Here is a 20,705-nt window from a genome sequence, read left to right as displayed (position 1 = left end):
TCCTGCTTAGGAGGGGTGTTTAATGGATAGAGATTCATAAGCTTATAATGTGATTACCAGTCTTAAGTATAGACCAGAGACATTGTAATATTCTTGCAAGAAAGCTGAAAGAAATGCTATCAATATCTATATCAGCCATACTTTATAATTGGAGCTGTTCAGTGTAAGGAAATCCTAAATGGAAAGTGGCCTAAAGTTGGCCTGCAGTTGAATTAGCAACTTGGAGTGATATGTCAGAATTGAGGTCTGACTGAAAAGCAGGGTCCATAGAAGTTTTTTAACATTTGTTGACCTGGTGCTTGGATAGGTGTTTGGATAAGATAACATGAAAAAAGTAGCTAAATATATGGGGGAAGGTACTGCTCAAGAAAGCATGGAGCGGGCAGTGGAGAAGGCAGTTTTCCTTTTTTGAGCTATCCAGTGGATAGGTGAATAATTTGGCAGAATTGGGGAACTACTTAGTCCTGCGGAAGGAACCTGAGATAAGTGTAGAGGGGTTGGGGTTGGGTGGTTGTGTTTTTGGTTTTTTGGTTGGGTTTTTTTTTTTCAGTCATCTTTATAATTGCTTATCTGTTTCTGCTGTCTTTCTGCACCTCATGGATCCATCAAAAGAAATGCCAGAAATCCCTTGGCTGCTATCTCAACAGGTACTTTAGCAACCTCTACCAGTCTTGCATTGCAACTTGTTGCATCTAATTTGCTGTCATTACAGCAGCCTTTTTATGCACAACTATAATCCACACTATTAATGCTACAAGGAAATGTCCTCTTGTTTCTGCATTAACAGTACCCTTTTAATAAATATTTACAGCCAGGTTTCTGAAATGGCTTTTAGATGGATTACTTCTATAGCATTTTTAGCCATGTGAGTAAAACACAGATCAGATGTGATCAGATTAAAACTACAGAAAAGTATGAGCAATTTACTTATTAGATGTAGCTGAAGTATAAAGGCAGATATAAAAGTTTCATTCATTTGATTTTGGGGATGGTGAAGGGCATGCTGTTTACTGTTGCAATGTTCTGCATACTTCCAAAAGCTGTTCTCTTGAACTCATAAAGGCTGTTTCCAGAGTGGTAGCTGACCATAAATGAGACTTCAGTCATGAGTGCATCATAAGTTCAACTGGAATTGTTCAATACAGCAGTTATGCTAATATTTGCACAATTACCTTTGATACTTCTTATGGCATGGACTGTATGTGAAGTTGCAGTAAGAAAAGAATAGTAATGAACAAGAAGTGCAGATAACATTCTAGACTGTGAGCTTCTTTGTTTAGATTTGTTAGGTATAATTATTTCATAAAATCAGTTTTGGCAGAATTTACTCTGAAGAATATTTGCATTGTACGTGTTTTGTGAAAAGTCAATGTGATATTAAGCTTAAGGTGTGTATTGAAGAATTGTCTCTGATCTGTTGATGTTGAACGTGTGCTCTGTCAGAAGAAAGGAGATTTAAAAATTTATTTCTTAACTAGCTATTGGTCTAGCATTATAACAGCCTAGTATTTGGCATCTGAATCATATTTCACATTAAGTCATATTTGAGTTTTTTAATAACAAGATAAGCAGTTATTTAGTGTCTTGTACTCATGGTTCTGAGTAGCCTTTGGGAGATGACGCATTGTTTACTTTTGTATCAATAGTTTGCACAGAATAAACCTTCAACAGGAGCTCCATCATGTTACAATTGCCAGGCCTTTTAAGTTATCTGGGGATCTTGCCAGTAGTCTTTAAAAGGACACAGCTAATTAATTCTTCCAGTTATTTAGTATTTCTGACATAAGTGAGTACTAGGATCTTTGTCCTGCATGTCTCTCTTCAGCAGTATAAAGTCACATTGAAGGGTTTTTGAAATAGCTAAAAGCAGTATGTAAAAGGATTAGTAAATGGACATTACTACAAAAATAACTTTTAAATGCTGGAGTGCAGTACAATATAAAGCTTTCTTTTGTAAGTAAACTCTGCTTTTAATGGTTTCAGGAAGAGTTCTTTCTCTGAGTCACCATTGCTGGATTTTGTTTCTGCTGTTAATTAATTTCTTGAATAAATTTTTCAGTTTACTCCTGTAATGCTGTTTTGCCCTTATTTTATGCCTGAGTCTCTCTGAATGAAGCCAAAATGTTGCTGCCAGCAGTTTCCCTTACCTCCGGTTGGTACCCTTTTCTTCTACAGTCTATTTACTGGCAGTCTTGGCTGTTCGCTCTTGCATTTGTGCCTTTTATTTTGTACTGGTATCTATCACTTTCTAACAATATTCTGGATGTCCTGCTGCCAGATTCTGAGTTCTGTGGCTGACAACAGCACTATGTTTCTGTTCTTTAGGCATGCATCTGTCAAAGCAACAAAGTTATTTTAAGCTTTCCTCTAGCAAGATGGATGCTGAGTCCTTTCTATAGTTTCTTTGCAACACCAAGAATTGGGAAAAAAACTTTTTATAACTTTTTATCTGTCTGTACTAGAGAGGCCTCATGAGGCCTCCTGGCCTGCCACTTCAGGATTCCTTAAGGTTAATTTTAGTTTATTAATAATCTTTAAATATCTTTGAGCTCTACAGTAGGTTTTTCTTTTTTAAGTGATGATTGGAGTGAGACCTTAATATTCATATGATACAAGTGCATTTTTAATATACTGTATTGTCAGTGAAGCCATATTAGTTACCTATTGTAATTGAAGGAAAAAAAAGCTTTTTTTTTTCTGAATGTGGTGGATTTACTGCCTGCAGGACTTTTAAGTATATTTCTCTGTGAATGAAGATAGTGGGAGCAGAGCCTCTTGCATTTATTTTTTCCCATACTACAGTAAATATAATCATGTTCCACCATGTTGACACATTTGATGCACATCTACAAAGTTTCATAGTAACTTTAGTAAAATGGTAGAGTAGATGTTAATTCTAGCTCTTCCTGCACTAACTGCATGCGTCTTCTTGGTGCTAAGCCAGGGAATTTGAGATGGAGAGTATAGAATTTACTGTTCTGATAATGACAGAGTGTATTGTGATATGGGTTACTAATGTAGGTTAGAGAAATTGGAAAAAATTAAGAGGTCTTAGGAGGACTGAGGGGGAGTTAACTGTTTATTTAGCCGTAAGTTTAATGGGCTACTCAGTATAAGAGGGGTGGAAAAATGGCATTTGATACTGAACTAAGGTAAACCAGTTTCCTTCTTGTTAGTAGAATCCTGTATTTTTCTGGACTTGCTGTGATCTTGCTCGCTTTGAATTTTAATTAGAGAATTAATTACAATACAGTTATCATTGATAAACAATTATTTAATTGTTTAATTTGTTGGGGTTTTTTTCTCTGCTGAACAGTGTTTTTCTTAATAGTCGCTTAAAAGAAAGTGTAAGATCAATAGTGTTTTGTCACTGCTCAGATTTGTCTAGCATTCTAAACCATTGAAGAAATAACAGGGGTGTGTTTTTAGTGAGGCATGGAGTCATTAATTTTTTTAAAATTGCGCGACCACTGCCACAGAGTTGACTTTTTCAGAGTTCAAGAACGTAAGATTTCAGAGCAGTGTCAAGGCAGCTGACGTCTTCTGTCTGAGGGCATGTATTTTAAACAATTGGGAGCGGGATCTCCAGTCACTGTTAATCCAAGCCGAGGGCAGATAGCTGCTAAAGGGGAGTGTGTGCAGCCACGTGCTCAAGGGCCTGCTCTCCGGTCCGGCTGAAGCTTGCACACCCTGCCTGGATCATCAGCTCTTCCTTCAGGTCTGCCGCAGCGAACAGCCATTTGCTCCAAGACTTCAGGACTTCTACAGTATTCTTTTCCCAAACCTTTATGAATTGCTTGCTTTAAACCTGAGCATTTTTTTAACAGTATAAGTACATACTGAACGTTGTGCTAGCCAATGCATGGGAGGGGAAGGGAACTCTCTAGGACTTGAATTTGTGTTTAAAAACTGTTTCATGACTTCATTTTAACTTTTGCAATTCTTATCCCTTATTTTAAACATATTAATGTTATGTTTAATGTAGCTTTTTTCTACAGCAGCATAAATGCCTGACACTTTTTCTGGTAGAAAATAAATGACCACTTTTTGTTTCAGACGAGGTATTTACTTGTGTTTCTTTCTGGCCAGGATGATTCTTCTCAATTGTGTAAGCCAAGAGTTGCTGCTTCAGTTGGCTTTTGAAATGGTTGTTTTTCAGATGTATAGCTTGAGTTGTTAAAAAAAAAAAAGTTTTGATCCACTGCTTGTCCAGCGTTGCAGTTTCTGAGGCCTCTTAGGTGTGTCTAAACTTCAGTCTAAAGTACGACCACAGCTTGTTTAGGCGTATCCATGCTACCTTTAAATTAGTGATCTTGGGTACTGATAGCAGCAGCCGCAGGGCCCCTTATGTAGCAGGTGTCTTCAATATTTCTCTACCCCTTTGAGGTAGCACTCTTGGTATATGCCGAGTAAACTTGTGCAGGATTAGTGCAGGTGTGTATCTAATTAAACTGTAATCATACTGTGACTGTTAGTGTTAAATGTGTGCTCACTACTTTTTATTTACTTGTGTAGGACTCTCACAAAATCCTGTCTTGCCTGCTGTTTTCACGTATCTTCATGCTGGTCACATCTTTGCAGATAGTTGGGGTTTTTTTTAATCATACAGGTCTGAAGGGAACCAGACTTCCTAGCTCCTGAAGAGCTTAGGCTTCTCTGGCTCCATTAATAAAGTGCATGAAGAGAAGGAAAACTGAACTTGCATAGTCAGATAAACAGAATGTGTATTCTGGGAAGGAATACCATAACCTGAGTTTCCAGTTCTAGCAGTCTTGGCTGGTACTTGTCATACATAAGGTTTTTTGAAGTTGCGGTACGGTTTTCAATAGTGGAATATTGTGTTGTTATTTTACTAAAAACTGGGTAGGATTGTGATCTGTGTTTTATCAAAACATCTCTGAGTATTCTAACAAAAATTTCTGTTCTTGGTTGTATTTTTAATTATGTATTGTGATTATATCAGAGAAGAGGGGATTTATGGGACTAAAATAATGAGCAGATGTTTACTGGAATTTTCTTAGGACTTTCAGTCTTCACTATTTTATTAGCTAACAAGTTGTTTTTTCCCATGTGTAGTGTGTATAGATGGAGTCTCCAGAGTAACATGTATTTTGGGTTGTTTTGGGTTTTTTTCTTTCTTTCTTCGGAGCTATTCTTAAATTGTTGGCAGAAAGTTGAAGTGGTTAATGTGTTGCCTTTCAGATCATGTTCGGCTATTATTGGAGGTGTTCTGGTTCAGGCCAATTACCAGTTGACTGGTAATTGTATGAGTTCAGACCAGAGAAGATATAGGAGTTGAAAAAAGTCTTATAATAGAGTGGTTCAAGACTAGTATATAATATAGTGGTTCAGTGGTCCTGGAATAGTATTACACCTGTCTTGACATCCCTGCTGAAAATTTTGTGCTTTGTGCTTTCCTATCAATTCTTTGCAGGTTTTTCTCCATCTTTTGAGTCGCAAGAGAAGTTGTAGTCTTGCACTACATTACATTTGAATCACAAGTGGTGTTAATGCACTAGAAAATCATGATAATGCTCCCCAATTAACTTGCCACTAGTCCCCTTTTAGTGCATGTAAGTACAGAAACACAAGCATGTGGGCTCATTTACAAAGTGAGTGTGTCAGTGGGATTGTTGGGAAAGAACTCAGGCTGACAAGGATTCAGGGAGCAGCACATACAGGTGCCTCGTGGTACTGGAGGCAGTTCTCTGCTGCAGGTTGCGTGAGTCAGCACATCGAGTAATAGTGCATGTTGAATATGAGGCAAAGAAAAATGAAAAGAAAAGCAGGTAGAGAAGGGGAGGAGAAAGTGAATAAATTGATAGAGATGTTTGAATAAGATCTGCTAACTTAAGAGGTAAATGAATGCTGGAGTTGACTACTTTGGGTTTTTTATAAACCATAGGGTCACATTGATTTGTAATATTAGTTTATATGAAGAAGATACCATTCCATTGCTTAACACGTACGTGCATTCTTCCAAACCTGGTTGGTAGAAATTCTTCTTGGTAAAAGCCAGTGGATATCAAAGGAGAAACAGAAAGTTGAAGAAATGTGAATTGTTATAGGGTTATTTCCTTCTAGTCATAATCTCAGAATATTTCTGGGGTATGTTAAGTATGTTGGGTGAAAAACAAGTAGACTATTGCTAGTAAATCCTGAAACTTGGAAACACTGAAGTTCTAGCCACAATATCCTGATAGTAAACAATAACAGTGATGGTAAAGGTAACAGTGTAGGTATACTCAAAAGCTGAATGAACGCTATCTTCCTATTTTTGATGTGGACTTCTTTGTGTTTACTTGTGTTTTAAATAAGTGAAAATGCTGTTCTTAAAACCATGAATTTTCATACCTTGATAAATCAAGTATTTTTTTTATTCTTAATATATTTTATAATGTCAATATAAAAACCAAGATAGAAGGAAACTGATCAGGAGATGTGTCTATAAATGGGAAATTTTCAAGGTTGTGAGTGTGTGAAGGAAAGTCAGTTAGCCAGAGATGTCGCATGGGAAAACATTGACATAAAATACAGACTTATATTTCATAATTGGTAAGGGGTTTTGTGTGTGTGGTTTTTGGGGTTGTTTCTCATTGGTTTTTGTTACATCAGAAGTGTCTGCTTTTAGTGTCTTAAGGCTTTCCTTCCTCTTCCAGAAAATGCTGGGACAGAAGAGATGAGTACTCCTTTTACTAAGGCCTAAAACTGCCTGTTGAAAAACAATCCTGACCAGGCAATATACGAATGGCCCAAGGAAGCCAGCAAATTGATATTCAGGTTTTACATGACCTGCGACAGAAGTTTCCTGAGGTACCTGAAGGTGTTGTATCCAGATGCATGTTACAGGTCAGTGTTCTGTTAATGACTGTACGAGTAAGCAGTGTTGCTTATTTTAAGTGTTATGTATGGGTGTCTCCTTTGAAAGCAGAGCAGATTTTTCTCTTCTGTTTTCCTTTCGGAGTGAGACAAATATACACAGCCAATTTCTTTATGTTGCCCAGCAAGCTGAGTGTTAAATTGGCCTCTCTTTTTCCATGTCTAATCGGGTAGCCCAAGATAAACCAGCCTGTAAATCAGTGTGTGCATGGAGACTACCGTCTTGCCAATCAGTATGCTCGTGCCTTTTGGCCATCTCAAGAGCCAAAACTAACTGTGGCAAAAGGAGGGATGCAAAGCCAACTTGAGTCCAGCATGGACAATTTAAGGCAATCCAATTTTTGCAGCAGCTTTTTTTTTTTTTTTGAGGGTCAGGGCAGGTCCAGAAGCAACTTTGCTGATGGAAGTCTCCATCAGGCTTCAAGGTAATTAGTGGGCCCTTGCCTGCATGCAGGTTGGCCCTACTGCTTTCCACTCCCAGCTCCCTTGGCCTGCAGAGCCAGTGCTGGTGGCCTTACATACCTTCTGCAGCAGGGAGCCTAGGAGTGTAATGCGGGTACACCCACGTCTTCTGAGTCAGCCTGAATCAGGCAGGATGAGGTGGTTGTAGCCTAGCATCCACTGTGTTAGATCTGAGCAGGTGTGATGCACTGGTGTGCTTCTGCCCAGTGTTTCCCAGGGCTTTGGCTGCCAGATGGGCTTCGTTTGTTTTGTTGCAACTTTGGAGTTCATGCTGCTAATCTATAGATTTCTATTGGGCTTGGAAATAACAAAGCATTTTTGTCTGATAGTGCAGTTAGTGCTAAGGCTACAGACTGCTGTATCATCTTCTACCTCCAGCTGTTTTCTATACTGCCGCTATCAGAATACTTATATGCCCGTATTTTGTATCAACTTCTGCTCTATAATATCACATTAGTTACTTCAGCAGATAAATTAATGTGCCCATCCAAAGCCCGAGATAGGGACACCTGAATACCTAGAGTTAACATGCTGATAGACTTAGTTAACTATGTTGCTTAAACACGTTTGCTTTGCATTTTCCGGTGATCCCAAAGCATCCATACTGATTGGATTTTTTTCATTATCTAAGGTATTCAACCTTTGAGTATTCTGGATAATAAGAGGATTGTCTGAATATTCATACTGATCATCAGTGTACACAACTTGATTGGAAAAAAGATGGGTCATGAGTTCCCAGAAGTTAGCTGTCTCTGGACTATGGCTAGGACATCTGTGGTTATGATTCAACATTCTTATATTGTAATTGTTTGTCTTACTTTTTATATGTATTTTTATTTATAAAATACATATATGTGTATACTTACATATGTATATGTAGTCACACACACATGCATCCAAACACAGTGTTTATACTGTTGGGAGTAGAAGTGTGACTGTGCCAATTTAATGTTCATATTTTCAAGACTTTTATCATGACTCTCCATTCATACTAGAGTAAGAAGCTGTGAAAAGTGCGGTTCGTGCAAGAGAGACTTGTTTTTGATTTGCAAGAGGCAAAACTCTGCTCGGGGCTTGTGAGGTTTCAAGTTTTCCCCAACCCTTTCTCTCTAATTATTTAGCCGAAGAGGAAACTGAACCAGACTATAAATTGCCTATATTTGTTCTCAGGATTGTACACCACCATTTTTATATTAGTTCTCTGTAGGACTAATATAATTCTTACACTACAAGTACAGTTTTGTTCTTCAAACACCAGAACTGCTTGTTGAGCAAGGTCAATGGACTTGACAAAGTGAATACATCAGTAATCACCTTTTGAATGTAATTCTTGATAAATTTAAAATCTAGTGCTTGGCCCTTGAGAGACGCAGCAGTCTTCATAAGATTGAATACAGTGGATTTTTTTTTTTTTTTTTTTTTTTTTTAATAAAAAGGAGCCTTATAACTGTGAAGAAAAGATACTGTATATCCCATACTTTGACAGGGCTATGGGAGAAGGGTTTAGATTTTGAGGGAGTGTTTTAGGTCAGCTTTCATAAGAGGATTTTTCAAAAATTCTGTAGGGTAATTAATGTTCTATATGTGCAATATTGTTACACTAATTCGGTACACCAGAAGCTACCTTTTTTGTTGTTAACTGAGAGCTTCTAAGACTCACCAACAAAATCCGGTCATGTTGGTGGTTCTTTGAAATTTCATGAGCTCTGGTTTCTCTGAATCAGTTAGCTTCTAGCTATGCTACTCCTCTGAGATAGTGGGGTTTTTGGGTTTTGTATTTGTTGTTGTTGTTAAAAAAGAAGCCTAACATGACCTCTTTAAACCAACAAATTTTGTACTTGGACTGGTGGTAAAGATTGGAAAGCAGAATTTTAGAGTGCTTTTGCATGTATTTGCAATACTGCTGGAACAGTGTCTGAATCCCGAGTTCTGCCTTCTTGTAGTTGAGCATAGTGGAAGGAGTTTCCGATAAATTCCGATAAATGCGGTAACTATGGTTTAGGTCAGAGATAAGTACTTAAGGACATTATCGAGTATAAGAAATGGTGCGTTTGCCTTGCCCCCACAATACCTGATGTGCAAGCATCATGTGTCAGGGTGAAGTTGTTTTTAAACCAGGAAGTGTAAGATGTCCCAGGAGAGAACCTGAAAGAGTTTAAGCAGTTATGCAGTTTATAATGATATTGACAAGAGGCTTTTATAACAAAAAAAACTTCTTCAGATCACTGTGCAGGAAAACTGTACAGATACTTCAGTCCTCTCTGAATTTTTTTTAGCCAAACACTTTCAGCTTGTTTTTAAAGGAAGGTTTATAGCATTATATGTTTATAATGAAAATCTTAAGGGTAAACAGAGTATGCAAATGTCTTGACGTAGATAGCCCACTGTTGAAATATCTAAACAATATCTAGCATACTAAAAACAGAGAACCACCAAAAATATAATAGGATGAAATTTAAACCTGTGTAATCTAGGGAGTAAAGAGTTTTATTGCTTTCTTGGGCTGGCAGCACTGAATGTTCCTGAAAAGTTTTGTATCCCTCCATTCTTCCCAACAAGCCACCTGCATTCAGCTCTCCTCCTAATTTAAAGGAGTCACTGCAGCGTCCTCAGTCTGTGGACATTGTCCCCTTTGGTTCTTTTTTGTGTCTGGAGCATTCTATAACTACCTGCTCCTCAAGTCTACGTCCTCTCCTTGCTTCCTCATTTCCCTCCAACATTCTTATTCTTTCTTTTTTTTTCTTTCTCTTTCAGGGTGCCAACATTTTAAACTCAATTGGGACATGGGCAGAGCTAAGATGAGGGGTATTGTTTTGCTGGAATATGCCCAGTTCTGCCATCAACCGGTTCTCTGATCTATAAAGAACTAGAAGCGGTTGAAACTCTGCCTCTGCCAGCCAGAAGATGCCAGGGGTTCCATGTGCCCCCGTTTCCCCTTTGAGTTCTCCAATTTGCTCATTGACGTCACTGAAATTTTGGAATTGATTGGATGCAGTCTTAAAAAAGAAAAAAAAATTGTCCAAAGAAATGCATTCAAGCTGAATGTAAGGGCCCTGCAAGCTTGGCCTGTTCCTTTTTGGTTTGGTATTTTTGGCCTTTCTGTTAATTTTAATTCACTTAAGTTCATGCAAAATCTGCCTTTTAAGATCTTTCTAGCTTGTATTTCTGTGGCATCCTATCTTTTTCCCTTTTCTGGCTCCCTTTTCTCCTTTGCAACACATACAAGGCTATTGTTTTTATCTTTTCCTACCCACTGTTCTGTCCGTGTGTGATTCCTTTTTTCGCTACTAACTTCATTTGATTACTCTGTCCTCTGGTGCTTATTCCAAATTAAAGCTGATATGCACACCATCAATTTGACCCATTTTTATCTCTCTCAAGACTTTTCTGCAACAATCCTTATATACAGCTGGCTGGTTAGATAGCCTTTAGGGAATCCTCTTATTTTAAAGGTTTTGTGGCTGGGGTTTTTTGTGGGATTTTTTTTTTTTTTTTTTAAAGAATCAGAACTGCATCTGGCCTGTATGAACACATAGTTGTGGTTTTGTGGGTGGAGTTTAGTCTTGTCATCCCTCTCCCACTTCTGTTACGTCTGTCTTTTTTTCTCTTTTTTTTTTTTTTTTTTTTTTCAAATCTGTAAGGTAGAGACAGTCTTGCTATGTTGCACAACACTGTCTATGACCTCTCATGCTGTTGAAGGATGAGAACTGCTGTCTGCTAGTTTAACAAAAATAACTTGATACAAAGCATGTAGCATGGATCAATTTATCTTGCTTGTGTTATTCTTTAACTAACTGATAATGTTACTACTTGGCATATGCAATTTTTTCCTTCATCATATGCATTCTTTCTAGTAACTGTTTCTGTGTGCTGGTTGAATTTGACACTTACTTAGTTTTAATAACATCTGGGCCTCCACAGGTGCTCTTCTGGCTGAAAGTATTAACTTTTATTTCTTGGGGGTGTGGGGGGGGAGTTCTGTAAGAAAAGTGATATGGACAGAGCACAATATTAAGAAATTATGCCACTGATGCATGTTCACTCTTTTTAAAAATCCTTATGTAGGAAACTAAATTGGGAAGATCTGAGTAGAATATTACCACACATGTGGAAAAAGAGAAGAGGGATTAGCAGTTTGCTTCCGAAATGTTCTTAAAAAGCAAATTAGCAGGTTGTGGTTTTTGTTCTAAGTCATCCTATTACAGGTTTTATAAAGTAACTTATACAAATGTAAGTATTTAAAAGCTTTGCAAGCAGTGGTTTAAAATGAAAATACAAATGTCCCTGGGTTTTCCATTAATAGTTTCATCTTGCAAAAGAATAATCCTGCTGTATTTGTATAAACTGAATTTTTATATTTCTTCTGAAGTCACGTACAACTCCTTGAGTCGGCATGTTTCTTCTCTGCATAAGATTCACTTTCCATTTTCAGCAGGAGGTAATGCATAACTGATACTGAAGTGTTTGGGAAAACATTTAAAATAAACATATATTTTTATTTTTGTTTTTAAATTATTAATCAGTAATATGCAGGTGCCATGAATCCATTCCTTCTGTCTTCCTTTTCTCCCTCAATGAACTTGGTCATTGCTGAAGATTGTTCTGAAATTGAGAAGGAATAGCAAAAGTATTCGTCCAAAGTGTATCATACTGTATGGTGTTGGCTTGTCAAGGTCCAAGATCTCCCTGTCATTGCTTCAGCAGCAATGCAGATGACCGCCCTTGGTGCCAGTGACTGAGTTACTGTTCTCAAAATAGTAAACTTCACATGCAAGACCCTTGTGCATGTGTAGCGGCTATGCTAGCCAACCACCTAAAGCTTTCTGTTTGATGCTACAGTGTTAATTTTTCAATGATGATTGGATGCATATATATCTAACTGTGATGGTATTTTATCAGTAATGTCAAACTTTCATCTGTCTCTTATAGAATAACAATAATTTGGATGCCTGTTGTGCAGTTCTCTCTCAGGAGAGCACAAAGTATCTCTACGGTGAAGGAGACCTAGGTTTTTCGGATGATTCTGGGATTCCTGGACTACGAAATCACATGACATCTCTTAATTTGGATTTGCAGTCACAGAACGTGTATCACCATGGAAGAGAAGGAAGTAGAATGAATGGAAGTAGGACTCTAGCTCACAGCGTTAGTGATGGACACCTTCAAACCAGTCAGTCCAACAATGAACTGTTTCAGCAGGAACCACAGACAGCACCTGCGCAGGTTCCACAAGGATTTAATGTCTTTGGGATGGCTAATACAGTTAGTACTTCTAATCCGGGGCAGCATCTTGGATTTCACCTAGGCAGCAAAGGAGTATCTAACTTGTCTCAACAAGCACCCAGATTCAACCCCATTATGGTAACTTTAGCCCCAAATATTCAGCCTGGTCGCAATACCCCTACGTCTTTGCACATACATGGTGTACCTCCTCCTGTACTTAACAGTCCACAGGGAAATTCTATCTATATTAGGCCTTACATCACAGCTCCTAGTGGTACCACTCGACAGACACAGCAGCAGCCAGGCTGGGCATCTCAGTTTAATCCCATGCACCCTCAGCAAGTCTACCAGCCTTCGCAGCCGAGTCCCTGGACTACTCTTCCTACATCCAGTACTACGCCACATACCTCATCACAACACTCAACGCAGCCAAATCAGCAAGGCCACCAGACTTCTCATGTCTATATGCCTATTAGTTCTCCTACTACTCCACAAGCACCTATGATTCATTCATCTGGTAGCTCACAATCCTCTGCTCATAGCCAATACAACATTCAGAATATATCCACAGGACCTCGCAAAAACCAAATTGAAATCAAACTTGAACCACCACAAAGAAACAGTTCTTCTAAGTTGCGTTCAACTGGCCCTCGCACCTCCACTACTCCCTCTTCCCTCAACAGCCAGACATTAAGTAGAAGTCAACCCACTGTTTACATATCGGCCAGTCCTCCAAATACTGATGAAGTGATCACACGCAGTCAGCCCAAGGTCTACATTTCAGCAAATGCCACAACAGGAGATGATCAAGTTGTGCGGAACCAGCCCACGCTTTTCATATCGACAAATCCTGGAGTATCTACCACTTCTAGGAATATGTCTGGTCAAGTAAGCATGGGTCCTGCATTTATTCATCACCATCCACCCAAGAGTCGAGCAGTGGGCAACAGCACTACTGCAACCTCTCCTCGAGTGGTAGTTACGCAGCCTAACACAAAATATACTTTTAAAATTACAGTTTCTCCAAATAAGCCCCCTGCAGTTTCCCCAGGGGTAGTGTCCCCAACCTTTGAACCTACAAACCTTCTAAACCTTCCTGATCACTATGTTGAACCAGAGGGTATCCAGCATCTTACTGACCCTGTTTTAGCACATGTGGATAGGATCAGTGATGCACGGAAATTGAGTATGGGATCTGATGATGCTGCCTACACGCAAGGTAATATTCTTAATATAAATAGTAGAGATTTCAACCAGGTTGTCAATTCCGTATGTAGATTACAGAGCAGGAAACAGTTGATAACCTTTGTGATGTTAATACAGTATCTTCAACTTTAGCGTTCACGAGCATTTCCTAAATAAATAAAAAAGCTTTATAAGCAAATCATGGATTTCTTTTTATGGTGAAGACATGTAACTGAATACTTGGAGATAATTCTTCTGTTTGTCTTAAGTAGATATGTTATCTGTTTAGTGAAGTGGAGTCATAGTGTCTTCATTTTTATGTTGTTCTGAAAGAAACATCTAAGCTTGTTCAATTTGTCCTAACAATTTAAAGTTACAAGTCTACTGGCAGATTTTTAAATCAGATGAGGTACTGTTTCCATTGGATAATGTTCCCATTTTTTTCTTTTTGTGAGTGTTATTTAAGAAGCAAGAAAAGCAGACTTCAAAAGCAATTAGTGGGACGAAGTGTTGGCCTCCATGTTTCCTAATACGTGCCTGACAATAAAATGCTTAAAGTCTTGATACTTACTTCTGTTACATCATAAAATGTGAGAAGGAACACCACACCAAAGAAAGCTATTTAAAGAATCAGTGGCAATGGAAGGGTAAAACTTAAAATATGTGATACGGCAGCCCAACCTGTTAACCTCTTTCTTCTGTTTTCATGTTTTTGCATGCTTTTATTACCAATTTGATGGTTTATTAACCCTCCTGTTGACTTTTTGTGTAAAGATGTTGAATGAGTCTTAGGATATTTAAGCAGTATTCAGGATAGGTTGTCAAAATAATTTCTCTTTGACCTCATTGGTCCTCTTTGGACTTAGCAAACAATTCGGCATTAAAAAACTGGCTTGTTCCACGATCACTCTAAATGTTTTTCAGATTAATTTAGCCATTTTGTTTTGTGTAAGGAAGAACAGTGATCAGGACGCAGGAAGCCTGGTCTGCGTCTGGAGTACTATAGTAATGAAGTAAATAAAAAAACTGATTATAGCTTGTGCACTACTTCTGGATGCAATTATATCTCTGAGAGAATAATCTATCCTAACTCAAGGTTAGGTGTCAAGTTAGGACACCTAACTAAAGGTTAGGTGTCAAAACCAAAAAACTAATCATCCTAGACTGTTTCTTACAACCAATGAAGAGTTAAAGAACTTCAGAAAACGATTCATCTGTAGGTAAGCAAAACAAATTGCACTCCAGAAGTGGTATTCCCTTTCCTTACTCTGAAGGGAGACTTGGCTGGCTGTTTTAGTCCTGGAAGACTTTAGATACCCAGAAATTAAGCAGTCGAAATCTTGTTCTTAGGCTCTAAATACTCTTCTAGATCATGAACTTGCTTCCCAAGCATTCTGCATTTTAGGTACTTTTTGGGGAAGGGTGTTCCTTTCCTCCTGTTCTGCCTTTCTGATGGGACTGACTTCTACCAGATCTAGCTCTTCATCTCTTGTACCCCTGGTAGTGATGGCTACTGTAGCCCGACTTCTTGCACAATCTCTACAGCCTGCGGGTGTCAGTATCCAGTTTATCAAGCTGAGGCACGCTTGCGATGCCCGTTTCTGCTGTGCAGCCTGGAGTTCAAAAGCGTTGACTGGCTCATACCTGCTGTGGAGCCCAGTTGTTCCTGAAGCCAAGACATAGACGCAGTTTTTAGGTGAAGTTTAGATGCATGATGGTGCAGGTTTAGGTACCTTAGGGAAACACCATCCTTTCGTGTCCTTCACTAGTTCATATAAAGTACGCTCATGCTTCTGAAGTTCTTTACATTCAGAAGTGTTTGGGATTTCTGGCATGTGTTGCTCCATTTCTGCTGCACCAAGTGCAGTATGTTTTAAATTTTTGTTATTATTTAATCTTTGGAAAGTTGAGAAGTGTGTGATAGACTTACTTGTATGATCTTGGTATCTGGAAGTCCTAATTATTGCTTTTAAACTTGAATCTTTTACTTAGAGGTGGGTTTTTTTCTGTTACATACTACATGGCTTTCCGTTGTGAGGCCATGTTCTAAACTGCATATAATTTAGCCAGACAGATACAAAGAACCTTTCAATGCTAGGTGCTTGTCTCATTTTAATTTTAGCCAGAACAGAGGAGTAGTTTCTCTGGCCATGATTAGAGAAAAATGTATTTTCATCAGCTTTTCCATTTCTGCCCAGAATGCTCCTTATCTTGGCAGGGAGGACTGAAACTGGCTTGGGGTAGATGGAAGGTGGAGTTGCTTTGGTGTCAAAGGAGATTTCCTTTATTTTGTTCCAGTGAAATACATTCATATGCATGGTCCAACACAGGAGAATAGAAGGTGTGTTGGGCCTGTCTGCAAGTGCTGCTGCCTGCCACCTGAGAAGCTTTGCTTCAATTATGGTGTGTGTAGGCACTCCAGTTCCTTTCCATGATTAGATTTCTGTTTTTTCCTCCCAAGTAAGTTGCAGTGGGTAGTAGAAGGCTGCCACAGATCTCTGTCTTGTTTGCTGCCAGAACTGGAGGTTATATGATGTGAAAAGGAATAGGGTACTGCTCAGATAAAATCAATGTAGTTACCCTGGAGTGCTACATTCTATCTGTGCCACAGACTTTGTGATGCTAAGAAACTCACTGTCACCAGACTTTTCAGAAGTGGTTGCTAATTGATGTTTCTTGTTTTCTGGGATTCCAGTTTGAGATACTGCGGACTTGCTTGTGGAAATGTTGAGAGCACTCATCCACTACTGAAGTCAATAAGAATTAATAATGCTGTGAGAAAAGTAATGCTAGGTGCATGCCCAAAAGGACAGCCAAAAGAAGATGCATTTTTATGCTTATCTATTTAGTATCAGTTCTGTGTGTGTACAGGAGTATCAGTTCCCGTTATTTAGCAGAGATTTCAATTTGTAATACAGTTTTATTACTATGAAATAATTAACTGAGATTTCAATATATAATTTACTTTAGTATAAAGTGTCTTATGGATGAAAAACAGTGAAATCCTATTAGAAACTGAAAATTCTGTACTCAAATGTTTTTGTGATGTATACTCACTATGCATGCAGTCATATGTTGAATAGTGAGGCTAAACAATTATTTAATAGTTGCTCATTCTGTGTATAGCTTTCCATCTGTATAATGGGCAGGCATCCTATCAAGAAAATACATAACTGTGTAATAAAATCTTTAGGTTGATGTTTTCATACTAGGGAGCCCAAGTCCCTTAATTCAATACTGCTTGGCTTTTGACTGTCTGACTTTTTCTTATTATTTTCTTTAACTTGGGGAGGGGATGGTATGCATAGTTAATCATTGGTACCGATTATAGGTACGTATGTGGATGTAAGTTTACTTAGAAGTTCTTGCCACTGTGTTTTTAATGTAAATATGTTAATTGATAAACTCGTTTAGTAACTTTTGCACAGTTCTTGCTTTGGTTTCTTGGAGCTTTTTAAATTTTCAAAAAGAAAAAAAGCTGCAGGAAACAAACAACTTAAAATCCTAACCAGTCCTTGTAGATGTTTAAAAAAAAAAAAAGTCTTGAATGAGATACAGCTGTGCCTCATGCTCCAAGGGGCCTTAAGCCTATTACATTATATGATTTAAGAAAAAAATACGGCCTTATATTTGGCTCTGTATATCAGGCCCCACTCTTCAGTGACGCTCTTTTTAAAAAATTAAATGAAGAGAGTACTGGAAAGGGAGAATTAAAAAAAAAAATCAATGTGAACTGTTGGAATTGCATATTAAATGCATATTAAATGACTGAATTTTGTGCAGCTTCAAATACATATTTTGAAAATGTGCACAAGCATAAGTCCTGAGAATTTCACGAACCTACTGCCACAGAGTAATTGCATTGCCAGAATTCCCCTTTCCTCCATATTTGGCAAACTAAGAAATTTCAGAAATTCATAGGTCTGTAGAATAGGGTGAAATCGTTGTGTTCCTAGATCAGCTTTTTTCTCAGAAACGCTTATAATAACGAAAGACACTCTAAAGCAGTAATTGTTTAAAATTTGGATTCACAGAAGCTTTGAGAAAACAATTATGCATACATTTTCAAACCTACAAGTATATTCAGTACCCGTTTAGTAGGTCTCCAGGAAAGTAAAAATGAACTTTTGTCCTCCAGACTTTCATGTTCCCTGTAATTATAATGATTTACAGTCTTTGTGGCTTGTACTCCAGGTTTATCTATGTAAACTTGTGTGTGCCTATGCTGCCTGCATAGGTGGAATCCCCTTCCTGCAAGAAGCACAGGATTATCAAAAAGGCCATTAAATGTCTCCTTGTGGACAGTGTAACCTAGATCTTGTAGCTGAATTGCATTAAATTCAGAGATGCACTGCAGTTTTTTCTTAACGTTTTCAGTTGCTCTGATCAACACTAGAGGGAGCTGAATACTTAAATTGCAGTTTTCCATTAATAAATACTGAGGGATATGGGGAGATTTTGTCTTCCCCACCCCATTTTTTCCTACAGCTGCCAAACTGATATTTAAGCAAAATTACCAAATTCTATGTGAAAGCCACCACTTAAACCAATGTCTTGACAGTCCCTTATCCAAGTTATTTTTAATAGTAGAAGTTTAGCATAGCAATATCAAGTGATTCTTTAATCATAATGGTAATTTTGTAATGAGTGTGTTTACAATTTCAAATCCCAACAGATTTTAAAATGGTAAAGTAGTCACAGAGCTGCTAGGAGAATAAATTGGATCATGTCTGGAAAGTGATGTGAAAATGAAGAGCATGTAATAGTGCTGTGGGCATCCATCAGTGCCTTCCGCTCCCTGTGCGGTTCCATAATGACACCTTAATTTCTAAACCACAGAAGTGGTAGAACATTGAAATGAGAAGTTGTGGGGGTTTTTCCCTTTACAAGAGTAGCTTTAAAAAAAAAGGGGGAGGGGGGGCAGGTCTTGCTCATAGTCTTACTCTTGAGTCCACGCCATGCCATGCATCCTGGAGATATTCTGGTAGCGCTCCTCCTCGCTTACCACGTCCAGCGTACTGGCAGCTCACCAGCAGCCTGCATCCGTAGTTTCACAGGCCTGAAGAGTTCTGAGTCTGTTGGTAGAGCATAGCTGTGTTGCTGCAGGTCAAGTACCAATAACCTGGGCTTCAAGGAGTTACCTCAGCAGTAATACCAAGGCAATGAAAATAGAAGAGACTATCTAAAAGTGGAAATAAAGTGTAGAAGGAAAAAGGGCTTGTACTCTCCCTGCAAGAGTAGGGCAAAGTAGTCTTTGATTTCCTTTCTTTATAGTTGCAGCTATACTTGTAACTCCTGGAGTTTGTAAATAGGAAAAAGTTCCTTCAGCTGTTTCTAAAAGGCTTTTCAAGAGGGGAGGCTGTCTTTTGAGACTACTTACCTGATGATTCCAAGTCTTCAATCAAAAACTTTATCTTGGGATTTCAGTTACTACATTTTTATATTACATATGAGCACAGCTGCACCTTTAGCTATAGTGTGACTAGTGGCTACCCCAAATAAAGGTGCCTATTTATGCAAACGTCTCTAAATTGAACAAAACCAAGCAGAAGCTCAAGCAGCTTTGTCATTTCAGTATCTTTTGAACACATGTGACTCAAAAGCCTAGGCTGAATCTCAGTAAGGCCTTGCAGTTCTGTAGCTGTACAAAAATAGTTTGGCATGGTTCCTCCTTTTGAAGAACCTCTGGAAGACAAAATACGATGTGTGAATGAATGAACAGGCAGAAATTGCAGCAGAGGGCAGTTCTACTTGCCGAAGATGTGGAAAGTTGCATCTTTTTATGTGCTATTTTCTCCTCTGCTACTACTCAGGAAACCTAACCAACCAAATTCAAGTGCTTCTGATTTTTTGGTACCTGCAGAAATCGCAGTAAATTAAACATCACGTTTCAGCCAGAGTTTTGCTTAAACACTTTGTGAGGCAAATTCAATCTTTTTAAAATACCTTGTTATTGCTACTTTTTTATAATTTCCACAGTGCTATAACGGTATCCATAGTCTGTGAAACTGATCCCAGTTTATATGAATCAGTAATTTAATGGATGAATGAAAGGCTGTGCAGAAGTTGAAATGATTGTTGGGTTTATTTAATTAAATACATCTTGGTGATTATTGCTTTGAGCAGTGTTATCTGCTCATGTGGTGATATTTAATAGTATACCTACCTTTAATGAAATAAACTCCTTAAATTGTATGAATTTGATTGAGTCTTCTGCTACTTATGTTCTTTATAGCTTTAAAAAGGTGTGGTTTAAATGCTAGCTTCATCGTTTCTATATTAGGTCTCTTCATGCCATTTTCTTTACAAATAGTAAGCAGAGTTAGAAGCTGAGCTAATGGTTCTGCACCATAGTTCAGGGATAAAATAGCATACAATCCAGCCTCTGTGATAAATATAACTGATGTTTGCCAGTGGTATTGCTTGTAGTACTTTCTGTTTTAGTTTCATTTGGTGTCTCCTGCTATGATATAAACACTGGATTATGATCCAATCCAAATAGCAATAAAAATCAAAATCTTGATGCTTATCTAGCATATATCGAGCTCTGTATTGCAGCAGTCTCTCTGAAATCCTCTTCATACTACCTGTTTTACAGTGGTTGGGCTGAATACAATGCAAGGAAACATTTGTTGTTGGTTTCTGGTAGTCATTCTTGTAGATTGGTTGGGTTCTTGAAGAAGATACTTACAGATTACACCTAAATTTTGCATGGTCATCTGTTACGTTGTATGACTTTCTCATTGTATTTGCTTGTTGTCTGTAATTGATTTGTGCTGTTTTCAAAAATACAACACTTTCTGTCTTATGGCAGAGATTTTCTTGTGAGGAGAATGGAAAAGCGATCTATAGCAATGTTTTTGTCTGTATTTTCCCAAAAGAATACTAACTTTCATCTTTATCTGATGTTGCTATGTGGAGGATGATAAAGTAGATAAAATGGGACTTTATGTATT

At 38.1% G+C, this 20,705-nt stretch overlaps 1 protein-coding gene across 3 annotated transcripts in view; it reads left to right on the top strand.

Annotated features, from left to right (window-relative positions):
* Positions 1-20,705, top strand: part of TAB2 (TGF-beta activated kinase 1 (MAP3K7) binding protein 2) — a 70,922-nt gene that overhangs the window by 43,557 nt on the left and 6,660 nt on the right. For 2 of the 3 annotated variants that reach the window (XM_075146193.1, XM_075146192.1), the window contains exons 2-3: positions 6,660-6,849; positions 12,271-13,783. In XM_075146193.1, coding sequence (XP_075002294.1) covers positions 6,748-6,849; positions 12,271-13,783 — 1,615 coding nt within the window. In that variant the 5' untranslated portion in view covers positions 6,660-6,747. Of the gene's footprint in view, positions 1-6,659; positions 6,850-10,095; positions 10,386-12,270; positions 13,784-20,705 lie in introns of all 3 variants that reach the window. The other variant, XM_075146191.1, reaches the window with a different exon arrangement.

Source organism: Calonectris borealis, chromosome 3 (assembly GCF_964195595.1).
Source record: "Calonectris borealis chromosome 3, bCalBor7.hap1.2, whole genome shotgun sequence".
Classification (NCBI taxonomy): Eukaryota; Metazoa; Chordata; class Aves; order Procellariiformes; family Procellariidae; genus Calonectris; species Calonectris borealis.
Note: the sequence above shows the minus strand (reverse complement) of the source record. Positions and strands in the feature narration are given on the sequence as shown.